Below are 13788 nucleotides of genomic sequence, written 5' to 3' on the forward strand. Positions count from 1 at the left end.
CAAAAAAACGCGTGCCTAGCGTGAATGCGTCGGGTTCGGCTAGCTCGCCTGCATACCCAGTCGGAAGCCAAGCCGCTCGTCCGTGTGCTACAGTACGCCCGCTCGGTCTCGGCCTCGAAATCCCACGATGCCTTTGCAGTCATGATGCTCACCAGCGACAAAGGCTCGGCCAACCCTTTGCCGCCGAGGTCGCATCGTGTCGTGTCCCCCTGACAAGGCTAGAACTCTGCTCTAGCCCCCGCTCGTCCTGAAATGTAGATTCCGCTCTCGAATCGAACAGGGTTGCGCAATCAGCTGCCCGAGCCCGCCTTACCCGAACCCTGCCGCCTGCCGCTGCCTCTTCCTCGCTGCATACACAGTTGTACGCGCGCGCTGCACAGCTTGCATGCTGCAGGTGGGTCGCTCATCCCTAAGTTGACCAACTTACCTGCCTCTGCTTTGGCATGATTGTCCGCCTCAACAGCCACTGTCCTCACTCCATCCTAGCCTCCCTCCCGCCGTCATCCTCCCACCTTCATCCGCTTCTCCTCTTCTCTACGGCTTCTGCTCGCCATTGTCACCTTCTGCCTTGCGCAAACGTTGACGGCCCCACGAACGCCCCTGGCGCCGTCTCGACCTCCACCCTCCCTAATCTCAACAACCTCGCCCTTGTTCTTTGCAGCGCTTGCATGTGGCTGCATCTTCATACAGCTATCCTCCATCCACCAATCAGCCACACACCCTCGATTCACCTTGGCCCCGCTCCTCGTCCTTCCATGACTCCGTCGTCGCCGCACGTCTAGCCACCCACAAAGCGCATCGTGTCCCGCGCCGCCCACCTGCTCTACGCCATCCTTGCCACCTCGTACGCACCCCTCCCTCGACATCCACCCTCGTCCAAAATGGGCCATGTCGCATCCTCCGGCTGAAGCTCACACCGTCACTCCGCCAACACGGCAGAACGACGCCATGGATACCGCCACAGACGCCAACGATCTGCGTCAGAAGGTGCTCGCTCTACGTCAGAAGAAGAAGGAGCAACTCTTGTCGGCATCCCAATTCACGCTCTCGGCGCAAATCGACGTCGAACCCAACCGCCTCACCTGGTTTGGAGTCGACGACCCTGACCACTTGCCCGGGCCCAACATCCCAGCCAACCCTTCCGAGCCCGTCGCTTCCCGCCAATCCCATGACGACAACGAAGACGACGACGCCGACAGCACCGTCCTCGGCCACTACCTCGAGGCCTTGCCGCTTCCGCCCAGCACCGTCTTCGTAAAGAGCACCGCTTCGTCCGCTGCGCGCTCCTCCAACATCATCTCCCGCGATTCCGGCTCTCTCTATCCCGTCCAGCAAGACACCCTCACCGCGAGGGCCGCCCTGCCTTTGGGACGCGGCACGAGCGCTCGCACAAGCGTCTCGTCCCTCCATCGCAACCCCCGTTCCTCCGTCAAGGATGCCTTCGCTTCAGCTTCCACCTCTTCCGGTCGCAACACGCCCCTGGGCCCACCTCCCACCATGCCGCTGCCCCCAAGACCCACGCTCTCATCGCACGACTCGCACTCTCTTTCCTCCCGCAGATCCAGCCGCCTCTCGGCAGCCACCGTCATCTCTCGGCGCTCGTCCACTAGCGCATCCTCCAGCTGCAAGAGCGCCGACTTGACCCTCGACGCCTCGGTCTCGACTGATCGCACCGACTCCTCCGACGTTTCGGACGAAGAGCTCGATAGTATCCGCAACATCTCCAACCACTTTCCTTCCCCTGGCCATCCCACGGCCACACTTCCGCACCACTCGCTGCACAGTGCCCTCAGTCCGTCGCAGCCTACCTGGCAGGACTTGCCCTTCGATACTCCTCTCGCACGCCGAGACAAGCAGTTCGGTGTCCAAGGCGAGAGTAGCACCGACAGCGCCCTCTCTGACGTGCTCAACATCACCGAGCACAGAGGATTGCTAACTGCAAAGCATCCGCACCTACCTGTTGGCGTTGCTCGAGTAGGCCTTGGCCCTCGTTCCATCTCGCCACGAGCCGCGGCTTCCTCCCCCGCATCAGAGCAGCTCGAATATCTGTCGGATTCCAACGCCGCCCCGAGTTCACAGCCGCACCACGACACCAGCCCCTCGTCATCGCGCCACAAACGCACGGGCACCATGTCCAAAAGCTTGAGCGAGCTCATGGTCGCACTCGAACTCGAAGCGGACGGGTGCAGGCAACAACGGCCTCGCCGGTCGCACCCCAGTCAAGACAACTCGGCCCAGCCATCTTCGTCATCGAGTCCTCGCCATGCTTCGGAATCCAACCACACCGACGGCAGTGATCTCCAACACAACGGTCCCGAAGAGCCCAGCATCCTCCCCACGTCCGACTCGCTGCCTTCACTGAGTTCGTCCGGCTCTCAGGATGAATCTCTCGACGATTCGCGCGGTCCGCAGACCGCAGAATCGTCCTTGACTCGTTCAATCAGTACCAAGAGCGTCGGCTCCTATCGCCGAAGCAGCGATACCGTCCATGACAACGCAAGCGTGGCCGAGTTCCAATCCATCTACAACGCTTATCGCGATTCTGCAGCCACTTTTGCATCTCGCTTCACCGCTCCCACCGTCCGCATCGAGGATCCTCAAGGTGACGAGATCTCTGACTCGGAGCTCGAAGGAGGGAGCTCGTCCGAACTCGACGAAGTGCCTCGCAAGCGCAACAAGTCCTCGAGAAAGAAGCATCTTGGCTTTGATGAACAGCGAGCCTCTTTACGAAATCGCTCCCTCACTGTCACTCGCCCGGTTGCCGACCCTTCCAGGGCCGCTTACAACTCACGCACAACAACCGCTCCCACCAACGAACACAGCGTCTCATCCACAGCCGTCGATACTCCTTCTCAGGGTCTGGACCCCTATGCCTTCTACGAGTTCTCACCGAGCCTACCACCCTTTATGCCCACGGGACTTTCACCCCGCGACTTGACCGGCAGGGGTACATGGTCCAGCATCGTGGCTCGCGCTTCCGAGCGCATGCGCTCGCGTCAGCCCTCCATAGCATCGCTCAGCACCCTTGCCAGCACAGCCACAGGCCCCGTGTCCATGCGGCAGATTCGTGCCTCCGCCGAGGCCAAGCAGCGCCAAATCGATGCTGCCCATCGCGCCAGAGAGCAAATGTCGGATCAATTTGCTGCGATGAGCTATCGACCATTCGCCATCCACGATCATGCCTTGTCGCTCGTCGATCCTTCCAGCACTCCCGTCCAACTCTCTCGCTCCTTCTCGTCGAAATCCATCGCAAGCAGCCAAGCATACGGCAGCACAATGGAAAGACGGTCTTCGACCACTACGCTGGGCTACACCGATTCCATCGCGCCGAGTGTTGGCGAGTACGGCTCCAAGTGGCCTGTGGCAGTCGGTGCCGACGAGGCCGTCGGTCCCGATGACGCAGCCTCCTCCTACGCTTTCACAACCTCGTCGCTTTCCAGACAGCCTTCTTCGAGCCACGGCCAGGCTAAGAAATACGTCGAGTTCTCGATGCAGACTTCGCCGCAGTCCACGCCCACAACGGCGGTGATGCCTCTGCCGGCATCAACAATGGCAGTCCATGATGCAGTCGAGCACTCTGACGTCGAATTCGGCTCACCGTCTCCCGGTTCAGCTGCGGCTCAACGATCAAGCTCTCATCTCGACTTGTTGGGCATCGACGCGCCGATGCGTCGACGCAAGAGTTCCGCCTCGTTGCTCAGCATGCACGATCTTGACGCCGAGCTGGACAAACCCGGCCTCTGGCCTTCGCAAATCCGAGCTCCTCGCCTCTCGCCTTCAGCACCTGGCCGTACCAGAAGAGAGAGCGCTGTCGTCGCGAGCGAGGGCCAAGTCACGGTCATCGACGCCGGCAGCGACGAAGAGTCCGATTTGGATGTCGACGCCAGCTTGGAAGATCTGGCAGAGCGCTCAGGCGTCCTCGACGCATCTCGAGGATCCAAGCGGAAGCTGCGTGTGGACGCCTCCGAGACTCGATCGTCAGGCGTTACGCCCGATGCCTCGTCTCGTCCAATTGCCTCCATCCCTGCAAGGTCGAAACGCATCTCGGCAGCCCTGGATCGCATCCGCGCCCAGCAAGCCTCTCGTGCTGCTGCATGGCACAGCTCGGATGACTCCGACGATGACTGCGACAACGTTGGCGTCAATTCGCCGGTGCAGCGAGGAAAGCCCATGCAAGCTCGATCCTCGCTGTCTGTACTGGCGAACAAGCCCCGAGGAGCCTTCAATGCCGGCATCGCGGGCCGCGATTCCGCCACATTGCCCTTGAAGGACGGCAGCCGTGTATCACCGGCCAGCACCAAGTCGGTCTCGAGTTCCAGGAGGCTGCTAAGATCATCGAGCCCTGATCTCATCGCCCCGCCGAGTGATGAAGAGGAAGTGCTTCTGACCGAAGATCTCGAATGGGACCAGGCAGAGATTTCGCGCCACGCCATGGTGGATGACGAATTTGATCTGCATGTCGGCGAGGCTGTCACGCCGCGCTTTTCGACTCCTTTGAAGGCGCAGAACAAGGCACTCGCACGTCAGAACAGCGGCAGCCTCGCTTCGGAGACGAGTTGCGGGGCACAGGTCGCACCGCCGGAATCTTGTCGCTCACGAAGCAGCTCTATGAGCAGCGTGATCGAAATCATTCAAGAGGCCGACGAGATCTTGTCCTCCACCGGTCACTCGATCGGACATAGCTCTGGTCACGACACGACGATCAGCGACTCGGGTGGAACGAGCGGACATGATCCGCAGAGACCGAACCAGGCTGCTGCCGAGACCATTCGACGACGCATGTCGTTGAGGAAGCAAGGCATCCACCCACCGATTATGCTCTTCAAGAGGCAGCCAGAACGGGAAGCTGTGGCAGAGCCTGCTGATGTCGCGACTGGCGAAGGGATTGTACTTCGCACGGGCTGTGACGGGGATGCGGAGAGTCCAGTCGAGGACGCATCGACGTCAACAGCTTTGCAAGATACCCCAGATACCATGGCCGGGTCGGAGATCTGGACCAGCTTCCACGCCGACCGCCTGAGCACCACATCGTCAGCCACGACTTGGTCTTATCGCAGCTCGGTCGATGCGCCCGCTCGCATGCAATCCGTGTCGACCCGAGAATCGGTCGGGAGCGTCAAGGAGGCCACGTCGAAGCCTGCCAAATCTGTGACCACGGATGCAGCGTCAGTAAGAAAAGCTGCTCAGCTCGGTGAGCTTCCCAGCGCTGCCAAGATTGAGACGACAACCAGCACCACGCCATCCGCTCAGCCGATGCTGCGCAGGAAGAGTAGCGGCATTCCGACTGCGAGGGAGCGTGCCGTCGTGCCCAAGCCAACCCCACGCCCTTCGTGGCCGCTGAACGCTGCCTCGGCGACCTCCCTAAACCCCGTCTCGCGAATCGAGAAGGGCGAAATCGCTTCGAAAGGGCCCGGAGCAGGGATCCGAAGATACCAAAGCGCTGCAAGTCTGCGAGGAGCTGCCTTCCGAGCAGAACAGGACGTGAACCAAGCTTCCAGCGCTGCTGTACGCAAGGATGGCCTGGCGAGCCAGGATGTCGCGAGGCGAGCCAGATACAGCGACGGGCAGCACATCACCCCGTCGAAAGCGATTCGCAGTGTGGGCGGGATCACGCCGTCCAAGCTGCCGAGTCTGCGCAGTGTGGCAAGCACAAGCTCGCTGCGTTCCCAGGGACAGGCTTCGGGATTGCCTCGGCCCGCGTCAGGCAGCCAGCGAAGTCGAGTCCCTCAACGGCTGCCAAAGACGGTGACGATGGGACGCGAACGTCAAGCTTCGTCGAACGAAACCGGCGCCCTTGCCTCGGGTCTGCCGTTGCCGACTTCCTTACGGGCTGCGCCATCGGCACTTTGCTGATTGCCTTGCAGGCCAAGCGCATCAGCGGAATACCAACCCGTGCTCGAGTGAGTTTGCCTCACCACCCACCCTCTGATACCCACCGTTCAATATATTGCATCGGGCAATGTTTGGTCTGAACTGCATCAATCGACTTTCGTTGCAACCGCCTTTTCTTGCAACTCGAGCGTGGCTGAGAGGATTATTTGAGGCTTGTCTGGAGTGCATACGAATGTGCACGAGCTCTGCAGTGCTCGTCTTAGAGGCGTGGCCAAGCCGTTTCTACGCGAAGAGCATGTCAAGGAAAAAAAAGCTGAGCCGACCCTGAGCTGCCTCGGGCAAATCGGCCGTCGGATGTCCGAGCCGAGAGCGCGACCCACAGAAGCTGCCGTCGCACGGATCACCACCATCTTGCTTGTTCAATTTTGCTGCGCTGAAACGATGAGCACGCACAACAACAGCTACACTCAGGGCTACAGCGAAGCGGTGCTGCGATCGCACGCTTCGCGTACAGCCGAATCATCGGCGGCGTTCCTGCTGCCGCACCTCAAGCGCGATGCCAAGATCTTGGACGTCGGATGCGGACCGGGAACGATCACGACGTCGCTCGCCGCCTACGTGCCCGAAGGAAGCATTGTTGGCACCGACTATTCGGAGGATGTGGTAGCAGAAGCGCAAAAGCGACTCGACCGCCTGCGGAAAGAGTCCAACAGCGAGGCGCAGCGCCAGGCGGTGGATCGATGCCGATTCGAGGTGGCGTCCGTATTCGAGCTGCCGTTCGCGGACGAGTCATTCGACGTGGTCTACTGTCATCAGATGCTGCTCCATCTGCCCAAGCCCGTCGATGCGCTCAAGGAGATGCGGAGGGTGTGCAAGCGAGGCGGCATCGTGGCTGCACGCGAAGCCGACTTTACCACCTCGGTCTTGTATCCGTCGACCGAGACCTTTGATCTGTGGCTGTCGACGGCTGCAGCCATTTACCGCTCCATCGGCTCGGAACCCGACGCGGGTCGTCGACTGGTGCGCTGGGCGTTGGATGCCGGATACGAAGCCGGCCCCGAACACATCACCTTCTCCTCAAGCAACCAGGCGTTCGGAGGACAGCCACACGCCGAGTTCTGGGGTAAAATGTGGGCCGAGCGGATTGCAGCCGAGTCATGGCAGCAACAGGCGCTTTCCACGGCCAAAGTAGACCAGGACCAGATCCGACGTATGCAGCAGGACTGGCTCACTTGGAGTGCGACTCCGGACGGCACCTTTGTCATGGTCTGCGGCGAGGTGCTCCTGCGAAAGTGACGGCGGCCGCGGTGCCAAAGTGACCGCTGCCGCGGGCATCGATGGCGGGCGACTTGCTATCCGCGGTCCGCGGCAAACAAAAGCAACTTTGTTGAGGTTGGCATTTTCCGAGCCGCGATTGTGAATCCTCGCTGACTGGTGAAGTGCCGTGCTGTACGAGCGTTGGTGGGACGTGCGCGCGGAAAGCTCGGTCTCTTCATTTTCGCGCGCAGTCGGCGCAGTCGTCGAAGATGCAACGTGTTCTACGAGCAAGGCACCCTGCAGGTCCGGCGGAAGGGAGGAAAGCTCGCGTGCCGCATCTCGGATCGTCGCGAGTCATTTGAGCGTAGCCAGTGGCACCCGTTTCGAGGGTCCACGAGTCGGAAGCGATGGCAGCTCAGGATATATAGAGGAGCATCGATGCGAACCGAAGAGACGATTCCCCCATCAACGCCTCATTCCATCTCTCGCAACCACGCCTTCTCCATCTTTTAGCCCCAACCTATACTGCAACCATGCTCGCTCCCGTGACCGCGCTCGTCGGGCTGACCTGTTCAGGCCTCGCTAGTGGTGAGTTTATCGAAGAGAAGAGATCCGCACAGCCCAGACCAACCACAGAACCGACTGACACCCTGTTCCGTCTGGCAACCCGACTCTCGTTTCTAAATTGACTGCAGGCTTGACGCTCGCCTACCCGCTCCTCATCAACACGCACTTTATCGACCAGCAGGGTGCTATGATCTCGCCGCCCGCGCCATGGGTGGCCAATCTTAGCATCGCTCAGCGACTCACGCTGTGGGAACGCGCTTTCAAGGCTGGATTCGTCGTGCCTGCGCTCTCGCTCGTCACCGCCATCGCTCTCACCACCTTTGCCCTGCAGTCCGGACGCGGTGGCAAGGCTTCGTCATCGCTTCCGCAACGCCTCGCTGTCCGATGGGAGACCCGCAAAAAGCTGCTGCTCGGATCGGCAGCGCTGACCGGCAGCCTTCTCGTCTTCACCCTGGTCTTCATCCGCCCGACGAACAACAAGCTCATGGCACTCCGCGTCGCCGCAAACAACAAGGAGGCCATCAATGCAAGCCAGGCCGAGGCCCTCCTCTCACACTGGACTCGCCTGCACAACGTCCGCGTCGTCGCCGCCTTTTCTGGATTCGCCCTGGCTCTCTACTCGTTCGTCTGCGTCTGATTGGCGTCCATCTCCCCGTCATCTCCTCCTCATCTACCTTTCACGTGGATCTAGCTCGCGCTTTCTCATGCAATCGATCATTGATGGAACAAATCGCTCGTTCTTTCATTCCATGTGATCCGCGCCAAGGGCAAAGCTGGCGGTTGAACTGTATCTTGTCAAGTCGGCCTGTGCTGCGGTCGCCAGTCAACCGCAGTCAACAACAGGCATCGATCGCTCGATAGGCACTTGAGTTCCGTCGGGCCACGTTCGCATTCCCGAACAGGTGTAGCAACAAGAGCGCCGACGACAAGATCGACATCCGACCGCTGCGATCTTCAGCTCCAAGCAGCAACTGACCACGAACCAAGCTTCCATCGCTGCTCAAGCAACAGCATGATCGGGTGCACGAGCGTGACTATCACCATCAACCATCGGCTACTGTATACGTTGGCCGATGTCTTTCGTGTTGAGAGCATCTTCACGGCTTCGGAGAATCAGTTGTTGAGAATGTCTGCCGAGGCACACCACGGTGTAGGCAAGGATGCGTTCATCAGGTACTAGCTGGGCTTGACTCAAGCTAACCTCAGCCGGGCTTCATTCGTCCCACCCGAGCACGCGAAAACGATTTCAGACGCGGTACTGACTCTGTCACTTCAACGTCAGACTCCTGTCAGTCACGTCAATAACGTATATCTGATCTGCGACTGTGACTCTCGAAACTTTTCCTTGCCGCTACAAGACTGCCAAAAGGAATGGCATAAATCGCCTGCACGCTGGTTGTAGGAATACCCTAAGACTAAGGATTTAACAAGTGGAATCATACAGTCGCGTCCAAAATTGCCCCATATCTCAATTTTATCACCATGATCTCTGACCATGCCTTACTGCATCAGCTCTAGTCCCTTTGTTCCGCACTGAAAGTAACCTTTGTGTGATATAGTTCGAAAGCTCAGAAGCATGGCTATCTTGCCATGTAAAAACAAAGGGACCATTGCACCAAGCTTAAGGTTGTAAATTGGGTTCGCTTTTTTTTAAGGTTCTTCTCCTAGCCCTAGGCGGCAGCGCATCGGTCCGTGGCGACGGGCGATTCCTTCCTGCCAAACGGTGGGCGGCTCCGGCTGTCCGTCGGTCCGAAGTGTTGGACGACGCAAGTCGTTTAGCAGACATCTCGCACTTCGGGCACTTTAGCCCACGACCAGCAGAACGCGTGCACGCGTTCTAGGGTTCCTCACAAAACCTTGGAATTAGCCGGCAAACCCGTGGACCGGCAACCTTATTCGAGGGCGCAGGGTCGCGCCCTGAATTTTAGACTCTCCTCGGCAAACTCCCCGCGCAAAATCCACGCGCGACCAGAACCACCACCCCATTTCTCCTCATATGCAAACAACGGCCACCACTCAACATCGAACGCCGAAGATACGACCCAACCGACCAACCACAACAGCAATAGAGGTAACGTGCGCGCAACTCGGAATCCACGCGCAGCAACTAGCGCGCGGACCAGGTCGCTCCGGTGCAGATACAGCGACCCGGGGAGCAACGAGCACGCGCGGGCAAACATTCGTGGACGAATCTTTGCATTCATTGGGTGATACGAGATCACGTTCGCTAATTTGGCCAGCCACCCAACGACACATTGGCGGCCATAGCGAACAAGCTGGGCGCGTACAGCGAAGCTTACAGCAAGCAAGCCGGTGTCTTAGTCGCTCACGACACTCGCTCCCTAGACACCAATCATGTATATAAGCAAAAGCGTTCCGGCACTCACCCAACGAAATATCATCGAATCACTACCTTACTCACCGTACGAAAAGTGCGAGTCCCCGCTCACAAACGCTCACGCAAGACTCCCACTCCTTGCACCCTCGACGTGACACGCGCCGCCTTGTACGACAACGCGTGCACAAATCTTTTGGTTCGACAACGACTCGAGCTCACGCTTCCAACCTCTGCCGCCCCTGGCACGAGTGGCTGTTCCAGATCACTGAGACGCTGGAATAACAACTGCGTCTCACTGATCAGGGCCACCTAGATCTCACCGACGTTACACAGGATCGCAACCTGCGTGCCGCAGTGACCGCGTCTAACAACGCGTGCACTGATCTTGTGAGTCACACTCGAGTGTCGACACGCTGACACTGTTGCACACGAAGCTTCACAGATTTCCTAAGCTCAATAGGTTATGAGCCCAAACGCTAACGGAAACCTGAGCTCGAACTACCCGAACACAAGATCACGAAGCCAACCTGACGATTCGACCGCTGAAGAGACTAGCGAGGTCGGCAACCAACCCACAACTCCGCAGATTAGTGCACGAATTCTCAATTCAGCGCTAGCGACAATGTCCGCAGAGCCTACTCCCCAGTCCAGACAGCGACTCCCGCGCCTCGCACAGGCAAAGGACTTCTACCGCTGGAAGGAAGAATGCATCGACATCCTTATGCAAAAGGGGGCCAAGGTCTATGGAATCGTCAAGGGAACCATCGCTCGACCCGCTGAAGATGACCCCTTGTATGGCGAATGGCAGAACGCAAACTTCGCCGCGTGTGGACTGCTGAGGAGCAGCCTCGCGCACGACATCAAACATACGATAAACGACCTCAAAGACGCGCGCACGATTTGGCTGACGCTTGAGGATCGCTTCGCAAAATCCATGCGTTGGCAACTCGAGGAGATGGAGACCGAGTTCAACAGCCTGCGACAAGAAAAGCGATCCATTGACGGGTTCGTTGGACGAATCAACGAACTCGCCGATCAACTCCAACTAGCAAAACGAGACATTTCCTTCCACAAGAAGTACTCGATCCTCATCAAGGGACTTCGGAAGGAGTACGAAAACATCTCCTCCCAGATCCAGGAGACGTACAGGTCGCGACGAGAGCCCCGCACAATCATGGTCTGTCGTGATGACGGAACCACCCAGACCATCGTCATCGACAGCGAGGTCATCGACGAAAAGGTCGAACTCGACTCAATCATCACCCGACTGCGAAGCGAAGAGCTCAGACTTGGTTTGCACTCCCACGGACTGCACCAACGCTCCCGCAATAACGTGTCTGCTTACTACGCCGGGCCCAACAATCGTCACGCGCGTCAAGAAACGCGCGCACGTGTTAACAAACCTAAGCAGAAAACCCCAATCGAGCGCATTACTTGCTACAACTGCCAGGAAAAGGGGCACTACGCAAACAAATGCCCGAAACCCAAGAAGCAAGTCAATAACGCACGTTCTACGCCCAACATCGGCGAAGCTAGCGCTTACTCTGTCAACGAGTTCCACCACCCTCGAGAGGCAATGTGGCTCATGGACTCAGGAGCCAGCCGACACATCTGCTGCAATAGATCGTTGTTCAAAAGCATCAAGATGGGGGTAACGATGAAACCCATCTGGGTCGCTAACGAGGTACCCGTCAAGATTGAAGGGCTTGGCATCGTAGAGCTCATCGTCAATGTTGGTAACGGCAACACCAACAGGATCACGTTGCACAACGTCGCGTACATTCCCTCGTTTGGCGTCAACCTACTCTCCACGGGTCTGATGAGGAAGAAGGTCGACATCATCACCAATCACCGCGAGACCATCGCCGTCACCCCTGAGGGCGTCATCACATGCCGCGGTGTGCACATCGGACCGCTCACATACGTCGACGAAGTGGGCATTGACTTTGTTGCCCTCGCCTCCGAGCGGCCGACTGGGGAAGTCAACTGGCACGACCGCCTTGGTCACCCGGGGCTCGAGCGACTCAGAGACGTCGCCAAATACGCAGAAAGACTTGGCATTAAATTGCCCACGCGGGACACTAAATGTGAAACTTGCGAGGTGGGAAAGTCAACCAAGCGCGCGTTCAAACACGCGCACGCGCGTTCTCAAAAACCCCTGGAACTGGTATATTCCGACGTCGTGGGACCAATGCCGGACACTACTTCCCAGGGATACCGCTACGCCGTCACATTCATCGACGACTACTCCAAGTACAGCACCGCGTACCTCATGTCGCACAAGAGTGAGGTCCTTGACCACCTCCAAGACTTCAAAACCACCATGGAGAAGCAAGTCGGCCACCAAATGAAGCGTCTACGCTCCGACAACGGTGGCGAGTACATCAACCGCGAACTAGAGGCCTTCCTCAAAGACGAGGGCATCATCCACGAACGTACCTCGCCGTATGCGCCGGAGCAGAACGGCGTCGCCGAACGACTGAACCGCACCCTGTTCAACCAGGTACGATGTATGATGATTCAGTCAGGGGCCCCAGGCAACCTATGGGGCGACGCACTCCTCCACGCTGTCTACCTCAACAACCGCCTGCCAACCAAGGGAAACGGCTTCCAAACGCCGTACCTCGCATTGTTTGGCAGACACGCGGAACTAGACATGCTCCGCACATTCGGATGTTCTGCCTTTGCCCATGTGCCAGCGGAGCGACGAGGAAAGCTCGACAACCGCGCCGTACCTTGCGTCTACCTGGGCGTTTCCCCAGGAACAAAGGCGTTCAAGCTGTACGACCCGACCGAAGAGCGCTACCTGACGCAAATTCACGCAACTTTCGACGAAAAGAATTTCCCACTCATGGAAATTGTCGAAAACAATTACGAATCTCACGCACAAGACGAGTGGCTGGAAAACGCGCCCACGCGTTCTGACACACCCGACCCTAGTTTGGGTGTCGAAGTGGTAATTCCGGCCCTCGCGCCCGAAAACTCGGAATTCAACAGGTACCCCTACCTTTCCGACGAAGAACGGGCACTCGGCCTTGCGACGCCACCCGGCTCACCACCCTCGTCCCCTCGCCTGCTCGCTCACGCCGTCGCCAACAACGCCCCTACCGACGACACCGCACACGATCTTCATGACCCAGTGGGCCTCCTCAATGATGAGCCGCGCACTGTGGCCCAAGCCTTCAAACGCGACGACTGGCCCCTCTGGCAGGCCGCCATAGCGAAGGAGCTGGAGTTGCACGCTGAGAACAACACGTGGACTCTTGTCGATCCCCCCGCAAATGCCAACATCATTGGTAGTCGCTGGGTCTTCAAGGTCAAGCGAAAGGCCGATGGTACCGTTGACAAGTACAAGGCTCGTCTAGTCGCCCAAGGCTTCGCCCAGAAGCATGGCATCGACTATGACGAAACCTTCGCCCCAGTCGTCAAACTCGCCACACTCCGACTGCTCATGATCATCAGCATCCAGCTCGAATGGAAGATCTACCAGATGGATGTCGCAACTGCATACCTGAACGGCGAAGTCGACAAAGACTTGTACATGCGCCCACCACCTACCCCAGACGCACCGCGTGGTGCAACGACTGGCCAGGTGTGCAAGCTAAACAAGTCATTGTACGGACTCAAGCAAGCGGGACGCACGTGGTACCACAAGGCTGATGCCACCCTCCGCGGTATGGGCTTCACTCGCAGCAACTTTGGGTTAGGGTTAGGGTTAGGGTTAGGGTTAGGGTTAGGGTTAGGGTTAGGGTTAGGGTTAGGGTTAGGGTTAGGGTTAGGGTTAGGGTTAGGGT

At 58.6% G+C, this 13788-nt stretch overlaps 3 protein-coding genes across 3 annotated transcripts; all 3 read left to right on the forward strand.

The window, feature by feature from the left end:
* Positions 1 to 141: 141 nt before the first annotated feature.
* PAN0_013c4809 (uncharacterized protein) lies at positions 142 to 5853 on the forward strand (the record flags this gene model as incomplete). The annotated part of the gene is made up of 4 exons (XM_014799936.1): positions 142 to 188; positions 281 to 394; positions 487 to 555; positions 783 to 5853. The coding sequence occupies 4 exons, from the start codon at positions 142 to 144 to the stop codon at positions 5851 to 5853; spliced, it is 5301 nt and encodes a 1766-aa protein (XP_014655422.1).
* Positions 5854 to 6273: 420 nt separating this feature from the next.
* Positions 6274 to 8631, forward strand: PAN0_013c4810 (methyltransferase type 11; the record flags this gene model as incomplete). Its single annotated transcript, XM_014799937.1, has 5 exons — positions 6274 to 7124; positions 7341 to 7453; positions 7603 to 7677; positions 7785 to 8277; positions 8559 to 8631. The coding sequence occupies 5 exons, from the start codon at positions 6274 to 6276 to the stop codon at positions 8629 to 8631; spliced, it is 1605 nt and encodes a 534-aa protein (XP_014655423.1).
* A 1826-nt stretch (positions 8632 to 10457) lies between these two features.
* PAN0_013c4811 (uncharacterized protein) lies at positions 10458 to 13707 on the forward strand (the record flags this gene model as incomplete). Its single annotated transcript, XM_014799938.1, has 2 exons — positions 10458 to 13586; positions 13702 to 13707. 2 exons carry the CDS (start codon positions 10458 to 10460, stop codon positions 13705 to 13707), a joined length of 3135 nt encoding a protein of 1044 aa, XP_014655424.1.
* Between the last annotated feature and the right edge of the window lie 81 nt (positions 13708 to 13788).

The sequence above is a fragment of the Moesziomyces antarcticus genome (genome assembly GCF_000747765.1).
Source record: "Moesziomyces antarcticus DNA, scaffold: scaffold_v10013, strain JCM 10317, whole genome shotgun sequence".
Taxonomy (NCBI): Eukaryota; Fungi; Basidiomycota; class Ustilaginomycetes; order Ustilaginales; family Ustilaginaceae; genus Moesziomyces; species Moesziomyces antarcticus.